This window comes from Pristiophorus japonicus, chromosome 4 (genome assembly GCF_044704955.1).
Source record: "Pristiophorus japonicus isolate sPriJap1 chromosome 4, sPriJap1.hap1, whole genome shotgun sequence".
In the NCBI taxonomy this organism is placed as follows: domain Eukaryota; kingdom Metazoa; phylum Chordata; class Chondrichthyes; family Pristiophoridae; genus Pristiophorus; species Pristiophorus japonicus.
Window position 1 is genome coordinate 158,021,965 of NC_091980.1, and position 18,594 is coordinate 158,040,558.

Sequence of the window (18,594 nt, forward strand, 5' to 3'; positions counted from 1 at the left end):
GGCAGCCCCTGCCACCCAGCCCCCTTCCCCTGCCATGCTGTCTCTCGCAGGGCAGCCCCTGCCCCCCAGCCCCCTTCCCCTGCCACGCTGTCTCTCGCAGGGCAGCCCCTGCCCCCCAGCCCCCTTCCCCTGCCACGCTGTCTCTCGCAGGGCAGCCCCTGCCCCCTAGCCCCCCCTCCCCTGCCCCGCCCCCCTCCCATTTAACCCACCCACAAACCATTCAATACTTTCCTGCCTCCAAATCATTGGCACCTTTTATTGCTGAAGTAAACCATTCGTCATGATGAATAATAGACTGCCAAAACCCAAACGTTTCCACTCACCTTCCGCTCTTTACGTGACTTTGTTTTGAACCAGTGAGTTTGTTTAAACACAGTATGAGGGTATTCATTCAAAAATATTTGGACAGGAGTCAATTTGCTTATAGCTTTGGCTGTTGTATTATGAAAACCCTCGCAGCCTGCTAAACACTAACAGCAATATCATAAACGCAGCACTCCCAGGAGCCCTGCAGATTTAATTCCCAGCCCTGAAATAATTCCCTCACTGTTGGCTCCTCAAAATGGAACTATTATTATTCCTTCGCTGTCCTGTTGTTATGACAACTCAGTACCGCCCATCAGTTCCATCCCAACTGTCAATTCTGCTCTGTTTAGAATTCTCCGCAGATTAGAATGATTTATCTGCTTATTATAAATATACCAGATGACAGGATTAACTTAAAATCCAGAGATTGCAATGGTATTCACAATCCACTCAATCTTTCATAATCTGTTTTCCTACATTACAACAGTGACTACGCCTCAAAAACTACCTCGTTGTCTGCAAACGCACTCGGGGACATCCCGAGGTCACGGAAGACTCGGTGTCACTGAAAGTCCTTTCTATCTTTGGACCCATTGGGACTCACAGCTGCCAATGTGCCAAAACGGGCTTGGTGCTTGGGGCAGAACTTTGCGTCACTGTCGCGCTTTCGGTCCACTGGAAATCAGCATGAGCTTTCAACTCCTGCATTTCCCAGCACACTTCAACATCCACATTTCCTGATTCAAATAGGAGAGTTCAGAAATATGCTAGGGTCCGACCTAGAGCTTTTCGCTCGTTCATTGCAATCTACAGTTCACACATATACTTATCTATCTCTCCCCTCAATCTCGCTAACTTATACGAACATAATAAATAGGAGCAGGAGTAGGCCATTCGGCCCCTCGAGCCTGCTCCGCCATTCAATAAGATCATGGCTGATCTGACCTTGGCCTCAACTCAACTTCCCTGTCCGCTCCCCATAACCCCTTATCGCTCAAAAATCTGTCTATCTCCACCTTAAATATATTCAATGACCCAGCCTCCACAGCTCTCTGGGGCAGAGAATTCCAAAGATTCACGACCCTCTGAGAGAAGAAATTCCTCCTCATCTCTGTCTTAAATGGGCTTCCCCTTATTTTGAAACTATTCCCCCTAGTTCTAGTCTCCCCATGAGCGGAACCATCCTCTCTGCATCTACCTTGTCGCGCCCCCTCAGAATCTTATATGTTTCAATTAGATCATCTCTCATTCTTCTAAACTCCAATGAGTAGAGGCTCAACCTGCTCAACCTTTCTTTATAAGACAACCCATTCATCTCTGGAATCAACCACATGAACCTTCTCTGAACTGCCCCCAATGCAAGTATATCCCTCCTTAAATACGGAGACCAAAACTGTACACAGTACTCTAGGTGTGGCCTCACCAAAACCTGTACAGTTGTAGCAGGACTTCCCTACTTTTATACTCCATCCCGCTTCTATCTATCAATCTAAGGAAAAAGGAAGACTTGTCTTTATAAAGCTCCTTTCATGACCAAAGTGCTTCACAGCCAATTAAGTACTTTTGAAGCGTAGTCACTGCTGTAATCTAGGAAATGCGGCAGCCTATTTATGCACAGCAAGCTCCCACAAACAGCAATGAGTAAATGACCAGGTAGTCTGTTTTAGTGATGTTGGCCAGGACGCTGGGGATAACTCCCCTGCTCTTCTTCCAATAGTGCCATGGGATCTTTTACATCCACCTGAGAGAGCAGTTTAATGTCTCATCCGAAAGGTGGCACCTCCGACAGTGCAGCGGTCCCTTAGCACTGCACTGGAGTGTCAGCCTAGATTTATACGCTCAAGTTTCTGGAGTGGGACTTGAATCCACAACCTTTTGACTCAGAGGCGAGTATGCTGCCCACTGAGAAGGGAGAAGATGGAGAAGATATTTTTTTAAAGATTGACTCACCTATTGGCAGATAACTGGTTTACATTGATACACTTAGGCCACATTGTCCGCATGCCAGACATGAGACTCCCAAAGCAAGCGCTCTACTCGGAACTCCTTCACGGCAAGCGAGCCCCAGGTGGGCAGAGGAAACGTTACAAGGACACCCTCAAAGCCTCCCTTGTAAAGTGCAACATCCCCACTGACACCTGGGCGTCCCTGGCCAAAGACCGCCCTAAGTGGAGGAGGTTCATCTGGGAGGGCGCTGAGCACCTTGAGTCTCATCGCCGAGAGCATGCAGAAATCAAGCGCAGGCAGCGGAAGGAGCGTGCAGCAAACCAGTCCCACCCACCCCTTCCCTCAACGGCTATCTGTCCTACCTGTGACAGGGACTGTGGTTCTCGTATTGGACTGTTCAGTCACCTAAGAACTCACTTTAAGAGTGGAAGCAAGTCTTCCTCGATTCCGAGGGACTGCCCATGATGATAGCGGTGAGTGCGGACTGGAATTTCACGGATATGCCCTGCCTCTACCCCAGACAGTCTCCCAAAGTCCTGCATTATCTGTTATTACTCCATGTGATTTATTGCTGAAACTAATTACTCGGAGTTGATTTTAGAGGCTCGTGACAAGGCTGGATGGCTTTATGGAACGCGCTGAAATTCTGCAACACTGAGTCTTCAAACAGTAGCTGGAGATTTTACAAGTTACTCCCATCCACCACCCCCGCAAGTTGTAAAACATTTTGCCAATCATTTCCACGACTCTAAAGAAGTTAAAAGATCTTTATTTTTTCTTTCCCAGTCACATGTTAAGGGTTGTAGCATTTCATGGTGCGGGTCAAAATAATTGCAGCTGTCTTTCAACAGTGAGGCTACACCTCACCACCATCTGGACCAAGAACTGTAAGCAACACCCAGGAACAACCACAATGTGTATTTATATAGCGCCTTTAACGTAGTGAGACGTCCCAACGCGCTTCACAGGAGTATTATGAGATAAAAAATGACACCGAGCCGCGTAAGTAGAAATTAGCTCAGGGCTTGGTCAAAGAGGTAGGTTTTAAGCAGCGTCTTGAAGGAGGACAGAGAGGTAGAGAGGCAGAGAGGTTTAGGGACGGAGTTCCAGAGCTTGGGGTCTAGGCAACAGAAGGCGGGACTGGACAGGTTAGATGCAGGAAGAATGTTCCCGATGTTGGGGAAGTCCAGAACCAGGGGTCACAGTCTAAGGATAAGGGGTAAGCCATTTAGGACTGAGATGAGGAGAAACTTCTTCACTCAGAGAGTGGTTAACCTGTGGAATTCCCTACTGTAGAAAGTTGTTGATGCCAGTTCATTAGATATATTCAAAAGGGAGTTAGATATGGCCCTTACGGCCAAAGGGATCAAGGGGTATGGAGAGAAAGCAGGAAAGGGGTACTGAGGTTGAATGATCAGCCATGATCTTATTGAATGGTGGTGCAGGCTCGAAGGGCCGAATGGCCTACTCCTGCACCTAGTTTCTATGTTTCTATGTAAGGTATGGCCACCAAGGGTTGAGCGATTATAGTCAGGGGTGCTCGAGATGGCAGAATTAGAGGAGCGCAGACATCTCGGGGGGTCGTGGGGCTGGAGGAGATTACAGAGATAGGGAGGGGTGAGGCCATGGAGGGATTTGAAAATGAGGATGAGAATTTTGAAATTGAGGCGATGCTTAACCGGAAGCCAATGTAGGTCAGCGAGTACAGGGCTGATGGGTGAGCGGGACTTGGTGCGAGTTAGGACACCTCTAACTTACGTAGGGTGGAATGTGGGAGGCCAGCCAGGAGTCTAGAGGTAACAAAGGCATGGATATGGGCTTCAGCAGCGGATGAGCTGAGGCAGGATAAAAATCTCTGGTTACCTTGTTAGGTTAACAGTTTACAAACTATTCTTTGTGAGGAACTCCCTGTAAATATTCACACACTCCCGGGGACCCCCTGTAAATACTGACACAGTCCCGGGGACCCCCTGTAAATACTGACACACTCCCGGGAACCCCCTGTGAATATTCACACACTCCCGGGGACCCCTTGTAAATACTGACACACTCCTGGGGACCCCCTGTGAATATTCATACACTCCCGGGGACCCCCTGTAAATATTCACACACTCCCAGGGACCCCCTGTAAATATTCACACACTCCCGGGGACCCCCTGTAAATACTGACACACTCCCGGGGACCCCCTGTAAATATTCACACACTCCCAGGGACCCCCTGTAAATATTCACACACTCCCGGGGACCCCCTGTAAATATTCACACACTCCCAGGGATCCTCTGTAAGTACTGACATACTTCTAAAAAGCTCTGGAAAGTAGTGGTATATTCTTGGGCCCCCTATAAATTGACTCACTCCTCGTGACACCCTCCCCAAGCAAAATGCCTCTGGGATCCCCTCTCATAACAGCTGAAAGAGTTAACAACGTCAAAGGAAAACATTATTGCTTTTGTAAGGAAGTAGACATAACAGACCAGTAACAGCAAATACAGCAGCCAGACAATAGAACTTCAGATACTCAGTAACGCCCCATTATTCAGTCTGATTATGTGCTCAAGTCCCTGGAGTGGGACATGAGCCCATGACCTTCCGACTCAGAGGTGAGAGTGCTACCCATTGAGCCACAGCTGACACCTTGGAGAAGGACTCGAGAAAAGAAATATACCTCCTGCCTTGAAAAAGTTTGGTTCAGTCGGCAGGCACTGGGCCTCCCGTTCACCCCGTTGCTGGGAGTGATGGGCTGACTATGGGAAGGGTCTGATTCAAATTCCCGCTCGCAGAGTCAGCCTCCGAGAAAAACAGGAGTCGCTGGGTGTAAAAAGACCCAGGTCCATCTCGTTCGCCTTCCATCATCCTGGTCGTCACATGGTACAGCGATAATGGAGCTGTTGGCCAATCACAGCAATCGATCTCTATCAATTGGTCCAGAACAGACCCAGACCCAGTGGTGGGGAGCTTTGGGAAACACAGGTCCACAGTCACTGGTTCCTCCGGAGCACTACACTCCCCACACGCCATGTCTCAGATTACTCACATACTGGATCCCAAAATAAGAAAAAGATTTATCGTGGCATTTGAACATTTAAATAATGCAGCGCAGGCTGGTAACAGAGCGGGGGTATAGCTGACCATTTGAAAAGTCTACACTCTCTCGTTGCTTCCTCCACACTCCTCACGTGTCCATTTTTCAGTCACCAGCATTTCCCCCATAAAGGTTTGCTGCAGCCTTTCAGAGCTGCGGCCTTGCTCCATGGTTCCCCAAGACCTTCATTATTTGGAGCCAAACTGCACTTTGCAAGAATCAAGAGTGCTCAGCAAACTGGGCAGTGCATCACCATGTAAAATCTGCTTCCGTGTTGATCCCTGCAGGGATCAGTATCATCTGGTGGATGGCTATTGAGCAATGTGCCGATCTATTCCACGCCTGCAGGGATCAATATCAGAAGGTGATGTCTATTGAGCAATGTGCCGATCTATTCCACGCCTGCAGGGATCAATATCAGAAGGTGATGTCTATTGAGCAATGTGCTGATCCCTGCTCTTCGGTTAGTTTTCAAAATGAAAAAAAAAAGAAAAGCAAAGAGCAGTCGTCAGTAGCACCCAAACCAGACCTGGTCCCGACACCGCACTCGGGAATTGTCTCCAACATAAAGCTGGCAGCTTTCCTGCGGAGCTGCTGACGGTGAAGCAGGGCCCTCTTGTTGTGGGAACAATAAGCTTGACAGAGGGTGCTGGAGAAAGTGTCATGGGGCATTGAGTGGGACAATTACAGAGAGTGCATGCTACACACACACACATCAATGTTCGCTCTCATTTTTTTTGCCCGCGCACCCCTTTAATGGGCTGTGCAGGCCGTTCAAAATTCCACGGATGTGCGTTTTTTCTGTTTAAAAGCTGGCTCATTGGCTGCGCGGGACCTGCAGAGCGCTGCACGACTGTGCAGCTTAACGGCAACATTGACACGCACACATATAGATATAGATACAGATACACACACACACACACACACAGACATATACATACACACACACACAGACATATACATATATACACACATATATATACACACATATATATACACACATATATATATACATATACATACATATACATACACATATATACATGCATACATATATATACACATATACATATATACACACACGCATATATATATAGACATTTAGAGACCGCATGGATGAACTACAACAATTGTACATCCCTGTCTGGCGTAAAAATAAAAAAGGGGAGATGGCTCAACCGTGGCTATCGAGGGAAATCAGGGATAGTATTAAAGCCAAGGAAGTGGCATACAAATTGGCTAGAAATAGCAGTGAACCCGGGGACTGGGAGAAATTTAGAACTCAGCAGAGGAGGACAAAGGGTTTGATTAGGGCAGGGAAAATAGAGTACGAGAGGCAGCTTGCAGGGAACATTAAGACGGATTGCAAAAGCTTCTATAGATATGTAAAGAGAAAAAGGTTAGTAAAGACAAACGTAGGTCCCCTGCAGTCAGAATCAGGGTAAGTCATAACGGGGAACAAAGAAATGGCGGACCAATTGAACAAGTACTTTGGTTTGGTATTCACTAAGGAGGACACAAACAACCTTCCGGATATAAAAGAGGTCAGAGGGTCTAGTAAGAAGGAGGAACTGAGGGAAATCCTTATTAGTCGGAAAATTGTGTTGGGAAATTGATGGGATTGAAGGCCGATAAATCCCCAGGGCCTGATGGACTGCATCCCAGAGTACTTAAGGAGGTGGCCTTGGAAATAGCGGATGCATTAACAGTCATTTTCCAACATTCCATAGATTCTGGATCAGTTCCTATGGAGTGGAGGGTAGCCAATGTAACCCCACTTTTTAAAAAAGGAGGGAGAGAGAAAACAGGGAATTATAGACCGGTCAATCTGACATCGGTAGTGGGTAAAATGAAGGAATCAATTATTAAGGATGTCATAGCAGCGCATTTGGAAAGAGGTGACATGATAGGTCCAAGTCAGCATGGATTTGTGAAAGGGAAATCATGCTTGACAAATCTTCTGGAATTTTTTGAGGATGTTTCCAGTAGAGTGGACAAGGGAGAACCAGTTAATGTGGTGTATTTGGACTTTCAGAAGGCTTTCGACAAGGTCCCACACAAGAGATTAATGTGCAAAGTTAAAGCACATGGGATTGGGGGTAGTGTGCTGATGTGGATTGAGAACTGGTTGTCAGACAGGAAGCAAAGAGTAGGAGTAAATGGGTACTTTTCAGAATGGCAGGCAGTGACTAGTGGAGTGCCGCAAGGTTCTGTGCTGGGGCCCCAGCTGTTTACATTGTACATTAATGATTTAGACGAGGGGATTAAATGTAGTATCTCCAAATTTGCGGATGACACTAAGTTGGGTGGCAGTGTAAGCTGCGATGAGGATGCTATGAGGCCGCAGAGTGACTTGGATAGGTTAGGTGAATGGGCAAATGCATGGCAAATGAAGTATAATGTGGATAAATGTGAGGTTATCCACTTTGGTGGTAAAAACAGAGAGACAGATTATTATCTGAATGGTGACAAATTAGGAAAAGGGGAGGTGCAATGAGACCTGGGTGTCATGGTACATCAATCATTGAAGGCAGGCATGCAGGTACAGCAGGCGGTTAAGAAAGCAAATGGCATGTTGGCCTTCAAAGCGAGGGAATTTGAGTATGGGAGGGAGTTGTTACTACAGTTGTACAGGGCCTTGGTGAGGCCACACCTGGAGTATTGTGTACAGTTTTGGTCTCCTAACTTGACGAAGGACATTCTTGCTATTGAGGGAGTGCAGCGAAGGTTCACCAGACTGATTCCCGGGATGGCGGGACTGACATATCAAGAAAGACTGGATCAACTGTGCTTGTATTCACTGGAGTTCAGAAGAATGAGAGGGGATCTCATAGAAACATTTAAAATTCTGACGGGTTTAGACAGGTTAGATGCAGGAAGAATGTTCCCAATATTGGGGAAGTCCAGAACCAGGGGTCACAGTCTAAGGATAAGGGGTAAACCATTTAGGACCGAGATGAGGAGAAGCTTCTTCACCCAGAGAGTGGTGAACCTGTGGAATTCTCTACCACAGAAAGTTGTTGAGGCCAATACACTAAATATATTCAAAAAGGAGCTAGATGTAGTCCTTACTACTAGGGGGATCAAGGGGTATGGCGAGAAAGCAGGAATGGGGTACTGAAGTTGCATGCTCAGCCATGAACACATTGAATGCAGTGCAGGCTCGAAGGGCCGAATGGCCTACTCCTGCACCTATTTTCTATGTTTCTATGTTTCTATATACACATAGATATACACACACACATATATACACACACACATATATACACACACACATATATATGTATATATACGTGTATATATGCATTTATACATATATGCACACATACATATGTACACATACGTATATACACACACATATATATACATATACATACATATATATATACATACATATGCATATATATATAAATAAATACATATATACATATACATTTGCACATACATAAACACACACACACACACATATATCTATATATACATGCATATATATATATACATACATATATATATGTATATATACACACACATACGTGCATACATATATTCACACATATGTCATCATCATCATTGGCAGTCCCTCAAATTGAGGATGACTTGCTTCCACGTCAAAAAGTTCACAGGAAAGGACCTAATATTCCAGGTCCTGAACTACATGTTGAAGGATGGGAGATGCCTGTGTGTGGATTTTTTTAACGTGTGGTGGCCGTTGCACACCAACAACCACATGGGCTTGACAGAGCTAGGTCTTGGTCCAGTGGCAAGGGTTAACCAAGACGATGGGAGACCAGCCCTGCTGCACGGACCTAGTGCACACAGATATCGCAGTGTGGGCTGGCCCGTGCTGCCCCTGGGCCCTCGCCTCTTCTGGGCCGCCCACTATACAGCATCTGAAGCAACAAACATTTGGTCAGACAGCAGCTATGTATGCAATGCAGTTATGGCCTTGCCCCATACCAAAAAACTGCGTACTATTATACACACACATATATACACACATATACATATATATATACACACACATATATATACATGCATATACATACACACACACACATATACATACACATTAACACACATAAATACATACATATATACATAAATAAATACATGCATACATACATATATATATACACTTACACATATACATCGACATACATATATACATCCACATACATATGTACATGTATACATATATACACATATATACATACACATATACACATACATATATACACATATACACTCAAATATATATATACACATACAATTAAACACACACATATATATACACACAGAAAAATATATGTAATTTATACATACACATATATATGCTCACACTCACAAATATATACACACACACATATATAGATATATATGTATGTATATATATATATATAATGCAATACATATAGTGAAAAATGTACCTTTAGGCAAATGACAGTTGCTATTAATGCACAGATGAAGCAAAATTGCTGATACAGTATCCGAACAAACTCCCTAGTTAGCAACATCGCAACAGCTCACATCTGCTGGAAGAAAAATCTCCTCATCTTCCCTCTGGTTCTTTTGGCAATTATGCTCAAGGTAATTCAGCTCTCTCATGGTGCTCGGCTGCAGCTCAACACCGAATGTTCATGTCCGCTATACCCCCATATATTCATAAAAGCCAGCGCACCCTGGGTGCAGCATTCGCTGTACCGAGCCATCCCAGAACTTCGCCGAAAGCAGGGACGGTAGACTTAAATCAGAGTCTGTACTATAATCGCTCAGTGTTGTGAAAAGTGGTAATTAATAGCTGGGATGGGTAAACTCACCAATTTCCTGCTCAGAAATGTGTTTCTGTATATCTGGTGGGTGGGGGAGCATGTGCAACATAAAATCTCAGCTACAACATGGTCTGAAATTCCTCTTTTAACTAAGAGGAAATGAGGAGAATGTACACAGCGAGTTGTGATCTGGAATGCACTGGCTGAAAGGGCGGTGGGAGCAGATTCAACAGTAGTTTGCAAAAGGGAATTGGATAAATATTTGAAGGGGGAGGCGGTCTGCAGGGCAATGGGGAAAGAGCAGGGGACTGGGATTAACTGGACCACTACCAAAGAGCCGTCACAGGCACGATGGGCTGAATAGCCTCCTGTGTGGCGAGATTCTAACCAATTATTACAATCATGAAAAATCCTTGCTTGACAATCAGAAATGCTTGAACACCACAATGTCCTTAACGGCTCACTAATTCCAGAGAAAAAAAACAGGTTTTCTCCCATTATTGCATGAAAAGGAATTTGATTTTCATCAGATCTAGCAACGACAATGGGGACAGGGTGAACAGTGGGCGAATGTCAGCTTCTGACATTGGCAGTAAGTGAGGCTGGTGTTTGGGGGCTGGGAACAATTGTTTCAACACTGGCCCCTCTCTCTGCAAAGAGAAACCACCTTGCTCCTGATTGCAAACACACACAGCCACACACCCTTACCCACTCTCCCAGCCTCTGATGGTTCTTCATTGTAACCCCCCCAGTCCCATCAGCATTGTGGGTTCCGGGGATGGGGGGGGGGGGGGGGCGCGGAGATTCTATTGTCGGGATCAGACCCACCCTATCACAATACTTAGCCATTCAATGAAGGACATTTTTTTTGTTTCTTATCTGTGTGTGTGTGTGTGTCAGGTCGCTCCCCAGACACCAACCAGTTACAAACCTCTCCCCCATAAACTGCACAGGGCGATTGATTCTGTCTGTCTCTTTCTCTGCCTGTGTCTCTGTGTGTAAACCCATGTCAAATACCAACCAGTTACAAACCTCTCCCCCATAAACTGCACAGGGCGATTGACTCTGTCTCTGTCTGTGAAATGACACTTGCAAACATCGCCCTGGAATAACACCGTCCACACACACACACACAGCAGAAATATTACAGCATCTCTTTTTTGCAACCACAATGCGAGCGAGGCAAGGCGAGGCAGGGCAGGAGTGTTGCAGCGTATCATATGCAGGCAAATCGCGTTGTTGAATCCTCAGCCAGAGCCTGTGTCCCAGCGCCTTGCGGAGCTGAGCAAGACTGAGTGTGAGTGTGTGTGTGTGCCTTTTCTGCCTGAATGATGCTGGCTTGTGAAACGATGACTGGAAATCACCGTTTCACAAATGCCTGCTGCAAACTCAAATTGCATTTTAAAACGGTAAGGCTGAGGGAGGAGAATAATGTGTGTGTGGGAAGCCCATCATCCAAGAGCTGTGCCCCCGCCCCACACACACACCGGTCCCTCGCATTCTCTGCAATAAATGGGGAATAAAACGGGCTTGTTGTTTGCTTACCGAAGTAGACGGTTTTGTCACACTTGGGACACTTGGATGCCATGGCCGGTGCTCCTGGTGCTGCTGCTGTGTCAGTCAGTGAGCTGCACTCGCTGCTTTCCCAGCACAGGGCAGCTTCCCAGCCCAAAGCATCCCTCCCTCTCCCTCCCTCCCTCCATCATCAGGCTGGTTGGCTGCTCACTCGTCAATCGCTGCAAACCTTCCCCACCCACCGCCTTCCCCGAGATCCAGCTCCAAGCACACACACACACACATTGCTCCATTTTTTAGGGGCAGGAGGAGCTGGATTCAACATAGAAAATAGGTGCAGGAGTAGGCCATTCGGCCCTTCGAGCCTGCACCACCATTCAATATGATCATGGCTGATCATTCACCTCAGTACCCCTTTCCTGCTTTCTCTCCATACCCCTTGATCCCTTTAGCCGTAAGGGCCATATCTAACTCCCTCTTGAATATATCTAACGAGCTGGCATCAACAACTCTCTGTGGTAGAGAATTCCACAGGTAAACAATTCTCTGAGTGAAGAAGTTTCTCCTCATCTTGGTCCTAAATGGCTTACCCCTTATCCTTAGACTGTGACCCCTGGTTCTGGACTTCCCCATCATCGGGAACATTCTTTCTGCATCTAACCTGTCCAATCCCGTCAGAATTTTATATGTTTCTATGAGATCCCCTCTCATTCTTCTAAACTCCAGTGAATATAAGCTTAGTCGATCCAGTCTTTCTTCATATGTCAGTCCCGCCATCCCAGGAATCAGTCTGGTGAACCTTCGCTGCACTCCCTCAATAGCAAGATATTAGCAAGATAAGTGGCAGATATCACCACCAGATTGGGAGATGGTCGACTCATCCTCAGAGAGGGCAGCCCTGGCATTTTGGGGGCAATTGCACCACCTCTCCACCTCTCTACCCCCCTTTAAGACACTCCTACCTGGTGGGTTCAAGTCCCACAGCAGGAACTTGAGTACAAAAAAAAAATCCACGCTGACACTCCAGTGCAGTGCTGAGGGAGTGCTGCACTGGCGGAGGTGCCGTCTTTCGGATGAGACGTTAAACCGAGGCCCCATCTGCTCCCTCAGGTGGATGTAAAAGATCCCATGGCACTATTTCGATGATGATGATCATCATCATAGTCAGTCCCTTGGAATAGAGGAAGACTTGCTTCCACTCTAAAAGTGAGTTCTCAGGTGACTGAACAGTCCAATACGGGAATTACAGTCTCTGTCACAGGTGGGATAGACAGTGGTTGAGGGAAGGGGTGGGTGGGACTGGTTTGCCGCACGCTCCTTCCGCTGCCTGCGCTTGATTTCTGCATGCTCTCGGCGATGAGACTCGAGGTGCTCAGCGCCCTCCCAGATGCTCTTCCTCCACTTAGGGTGGTCTTTGGCCAGGAACTCCCAGGTGTCAGTGGGGATGTTGCATCACTCCTTTAAGACGCTCCTTAACACCTACCTGGTGGGTTCAAGTCCTGCACCAGGGACTTGAGCACAAAAAAAAATCTAGGCTGACACTCCAGTGCAGTGCTGAGGAAGTGCTGCACTGTCAGAGGTGCCGTCTTTAAGATGAGAAGTTAAACCGAGGTCCCGCCTGCCCTCTCAGGTGGACATAAAAGATCCCATGGCACTATTTCGAAGAAGAGCAGGGGAGTTATTCCTGGTATCCTGGCCAATATTTATCCCTCAATCAACATAACAAAAAAACAGATTATTTGGTCATTATCACATTGCTATTTGCGGGAGCTTGCTGTGCGCAAATTGGCTGCCGCGTTTCCCACATTACAACAGTGACCACACTCCAAAAGTACTTCATTGGCTGTGAAGCACTTTGAGATGTCCGGTGGTCATGAAAGGTGCTATATAAATGCAAGTCTTTTTTTCTTTAAGACACTCCTTAAAACCTACCACTTTGACCAAGCTTTTGCTCACCTGCCCTAATATCGCTTTCCACGGCTCGGTGTCAAATGATCTTTTATAACGCTCCTGTGAAGCACTGTGGGATGTTTTACTATGTTAAAGGCGCTGTTTATTACTCACATTACAACAGTGTCCACACTCCAAAAGTACTTCATTGTCTGTAAAGCGCTGTGAGAGGCCCAGTGGCCGTGAAAGGCGCTATATAAATCCAAGTCTTTCTTTATATAAATGCAAGCTGTTGTTATTAACTCCCAAGCTCAGAATGTCCAAAACTAATTTTTAAATTTAGAAAAAATTAAGAGGACTGTGGGTCTATAAAGGGTGCGAAAATTGGTGGTAGCCCGTAGTATGGGTCTGTGAAAGGGCAAAGGTTCATTCCTTCTGGGGACATGAGCTTCGCTGGTGAGGCTGGCATTTATTGCCCATCCCGAATTGCCCCTGAGAAGATGATGGTGGGCTGCCTCCTTGACCTGCTGCAGTCCGTGTGGTGAAAGGGACCCCCACAGTGGGAGGTTAGCAGCAGCGGTAACCTGTAGCACCCGCTCTGCTGGCGATGATGTCGCCATCACCCGTTTTCGCCCAGGAACAAAAATTGGGGAGCGCCTCCTGCAGCTGCCCCAGGCAATGCCAGCAACAGCTTCAGGGGGACGTGAACCGGGCTGTAGGACCCTCGTGGGGCCCTCGTTAAAGGGGAGGTGGCAGCCCTGTAAAATATAAAGTGGCATTTTCCTTCTGCGCCCCGTTGGCGGCCTCGATCGCGGGGTCCGCACCGCGTTTGGTCACTCTGCTTGAGGCTGTTGGCATGGCACTCCTGCTCCCCGGTGGTCCAGGGAGGCCCGGTTCATCCCTGCAGAGTTTGCAGCTTGGGTCCTTCCCTTTAATGAAGGGAAGAGCCCTGTTATGTCTTTAGATGCTCTGATAATGACTCCACGAGGCAATGTATTGTACTTGAACTGTAGTGACCTTAGTCCATTTAATGTAACTCCAGACTGAGGATCTCACCTGGTGGCCTGCCTTTTATACTAGGCCAGGCACACCTGTACAGGTAACTTACAAGTCTTCCACTGCAGTGCCCTCTGGTGGCACACCTTATGTAATAGTATAGGCAGTAACAGGTCTAGATACATGACAAGCCCCTCCTACACAGCAGCGTTTCGCGGCCCAGTGCGAGCGCTGAGCCCTGTATCCGGCCTGTCCGCCGCACTCTCGCCCCAGTAAGGAAGTAAAACGCGATATTTTGTGCTCCACTTCCTTTCGGGGGTTGGGGGGGTGGGGGGAGGCAGGGGAGGTAACCCGAATTTTTCGAGCGGTGCGGACCTCTGTGCCTGCTGCAGAATGTCCCGCCTCCCAGATGTTCCTGCCCCCAAATGGAGCGCAACGGAACTTCGCCCCAATATTTCCACCAATCGCTGGACTTCTATATCCTGAAGAACACACGCAGCAAATGTGCCTGTCGCCATTTCTCCTACACATGGGACATATTAAACCCAACTTCAAACACGCCTTAATTATACATATGTTTAGTGCACAAAAATGCCATGCCAAGACAGTGATTTGGCTTGTCTTAGTAACATCCAGTCCTAATAACCGGCTGAATCATGCCCCAGATCACAGCCCTGTGATTAACTGCCCAGGAATACGACTGACTCTGTAATAATCACACCAAAAGTAAATTGGCCAGCCAACATATGTTCCCAGTGATACCAACAGTCCCAGAGAGCAAGGGCAATTCCACATCTTGTCATCTACAAACCCAGAAAAATATTTAGAATCAGTAGGTTCAAACTATCATGTACTACAGTTTTACCACTTGAGCACATAATCCAGGCTGATGCATCAGGGCAGCACTGAGGGGGAAGGGGTGGTGGGAGTTCCAGGAGTCCATGAATTCCCTGGAGTGGGATTTGAACCCACAACCTTCTGACTTCGAAGTGAGAGTGTTATCCACTGAGCTGAGGCTGACATAGAAAAATAGAAACATAGAAATTTACAGCGGAGAAGGAGGCCATTTCGGCCCATCGTGTCTGCGCCGGCCGACAAAGAGCTGCTCAGCCCTTGGTCAGCAGCCCTGAAGGTTACATAGAAACCTATGAACAATGGTGGAAAGGCAAAGAGCACCCAGCCCAACCAGTCCGCCTCATACAACTGCGACACCCCTTATACTGAAACATTCTACACTCTGCCCCAACCGGAGCCATGTGATCTCCTGGGAGAGGCAAAAACCAGATTAAAAACCCAGGCCAATTTAGGGAGAAAAAAAATCTGGGAAAATTCCTCTCCAACCAATCCAGGCGATCGACACTAGTCCAGGTGATCACTCTGGCTGTATTCTATTCCCTGCAGTACTTACCATTATATTTGCGCTGACCAACAAAAGATCATCCAGTCTAATCCCAATTACCAGCTCTAGGTCCGTAACCCTGCAGGTTACTGCACTTTAAGTGCTCATCCAACCATCTCTTAAAAGTGGTGAGGGTTTCTGCATCCACCACTCTTCCAGGCAGCGAGTTCCAGATTCCCACAACCCTCTGCGTAAAGAAGCCCCCCCCCCCCCAAATCGCCTCTAAATCTTCCACCTTAAAACTATGCCCCCTCGTAATAGACCCCTCCAACAATGGAAATAGGCCCTTAGTATCCACTATGTGCAGGCCTCTCCAGCCTGGTTCACTCCACTATTGGATTCAAGCATTGTTGATTCCTGAAGACGTGCAAAGCGCCACCAATTGGATGGGCAGTCACCACTTGGAGTATTTTTTGTCGCTGTCCCTTTAAGAAACAACATTTGTGCCTTCCCTCCAAATCTCAAGTTAATGGCCTCGAAATTCGGGTCAGTTAATCACAGGGCTGTGATCTGGTGCACGATTCAGCCGGTTATTAGGACTGGATGTTACTAAGACAAGCCAAGCCACTGACTTGACATGGCATTTTTGTGCACTAAATATATGTACAATTAAGGCGTATTTGAAGTCGGGTTGAGTGAGCTGTCAGTTCTGTTATGTATTTAACCCCTTGTAACCTGTATGACACCTGACCACCAGAGGACCCACCTGTTGGAGTCCCAAGGGATTCCAGCATCCCTTGGGAGCACGGTATATAAGCAGGCCACCCGCGAGGTACCTGCACTCTGGAGTCTTATTAAAGGAACTAAGGTCACCCTTGCTCATTGTACACAGTACTCAGTTTCATCCTTTATTTTGAGTGTACCAAGTTCAGAACACTGTCTCTACCGATTTGGATAGATGTCAAAGATCCCGTGACGTCATTTGAAGAAAGTTCTCCCACTGTCCCGTCCAGCCATCTTTCAACCAAAGCCAGATTAACTAGTGGCTGACAGGGTTTGTCAGTTGTGGGACCTTTCTGTGTGCAATGTGGCTGCTGTTTTGCAACGTTTAAGATTCTGAGGGGGCTGGACAGGATGGATGCAGAGAGGATGTTTCCTCCCGTCAGGGAATCTAGGACTAGGGGGCATAGCTTAAGAATAAGGGGAAACGTTTCAAGGAAACCCTCAAAGCCTCCCTGATAAAGTGCAACATCCCCACCGACACCTGGGAGTCCCTGGCCAAAGACCGCCCTAAGTGGAGGAAGTGCATCCGGGAGGGCGCTGAGCACCTCGAGTCTCATCGCCGAGAGCATGCAGAAATCAAGCGCAGGCAGCGGAAAGAGCGTGCGGCAAACCAGTCCCACCCTCCCCTTCCCTCAACGATTGTCTGTCCCACCTGTGACAGGAACTGTGGTTCTCGTATTGGACTGTTCAGTCACCTAAGGACTCATTTTTAGAGTGGAAGCAAGTCTTCCTCGATTCCGAGGGACTGCCTATGATGATGAAGGGTTTGCCCATTTAAAACGGAGATGAGGAGGAATTTCTTCTCTCAGAGGGTCGTGAATCTGTGGAATTCTCTGCCCCAGAGAGTTATGGAGGCTGGGTCATTGAATATATTCAAGGTGGAGATAGACAGATTTTTGAATGATTACGGGGAATGGGCAGGGAAGTGAAGTTCAGGCCAAGATCAGATCAGCCATGATCTTATTGAATGGTGGAGCAGGCTCGAGGGGCCGAATGGCCTACTCCTGTTCCTATTTCTCATGCTCTTATGTTTTTAGCCTACAGTAGTGACTGCACGTCATTGGTTGTGATATGTGCTTTTGGGGGTCTTGGGGACATGAGAAAGTGCTACACAAATGCAATCAATTATTTCTCAATACATCGGATTACATCGGATACACGGCACAGAAACAGGCCGACCGGCGTTTATGCTCCACTCGAGCCTCCTCCCGTCTTTCCTCATTTAACTCTATCAGCATAACCCTCTATTCCCTTGTCCCTCATATACTTGTCTAGCCTCCCCTTAAATGCATCGATGCTATTCGCTTCAACCACTCCCTGTGGTAGTAAGTTCCACATTCTCACCACTCTCTGGGTAAAGAGGTTTTTTCTGAATTCCCGATTGGATTTCTTGGTGATTATCTTATATTGATGGCCTCTAGTTATGTTCTTCCCCACAAGTGGAAACATTCTCTCTGTATCCACTCTATCAAAACCTTTCATCATTTTAAAGACATCTATTAGGTCACCCCTCAGCCTTCTTTTTTCAAGATAAAAGAGATCCAACCTGTTCATCCTTTCCTGATATGTATACCCTCGCATTCTGCTATCATCCTTGTAAATCTTCTCTGTACCTTCTCCAGTGCCTCTATATCCTTTTTATAATATGGCGACCAGAACTGTACGCAGTACTCCAAGTGTGGTCTAACCAAGGTTTGATACAGGTTTAAGCATAACTTTCCTATTTTTCAATTCCATCCCTCTAGAAATAAACCCCATTGCTTGGTTTGCTTTTCTTATGGCCTTGCAAACCTGTGTCATAACTTTTAGCGATGTGTGTATTTGTACTCCGAGATCCCTTTGTTCCTCTACCCCACCTAAACTCTCACCCTCCAAGTAATATGACCTCCCTATTCTTCCTATGAAAATGTACTACTTTACATTTATCTGTGTTGAACTTCATTTGCCAATTATATGCCCATTCTGC

General features: G+C 46.8%; 1 protein-coding gene across 1 annotated transcript in view; it reads right to left on the bottom strand.

Annotated features, from left to right (window-relative positions):
- Nucleotides 1-11,788, bottom strand: part of crip2 (cysteine-rich protein 2) — a 75,725-nt gene extending 63,937 nt beyond the window's left edge. The window contains exon 1 of the mRNA XM_070878719.1: nt 11,651-11,788. Within this exon, the coding sequence (XP_070734820.1) occupies nt 11,651-11,693 (43 nt within the window). The 5' untranslated portion in view covers nt 11,694-11,788. The remainder of the gene's footprint in view (nt 1-11,650) is intronic.
- Nucleotides 11,789-18,594: the final 6,806 nt, after the last annotated feature.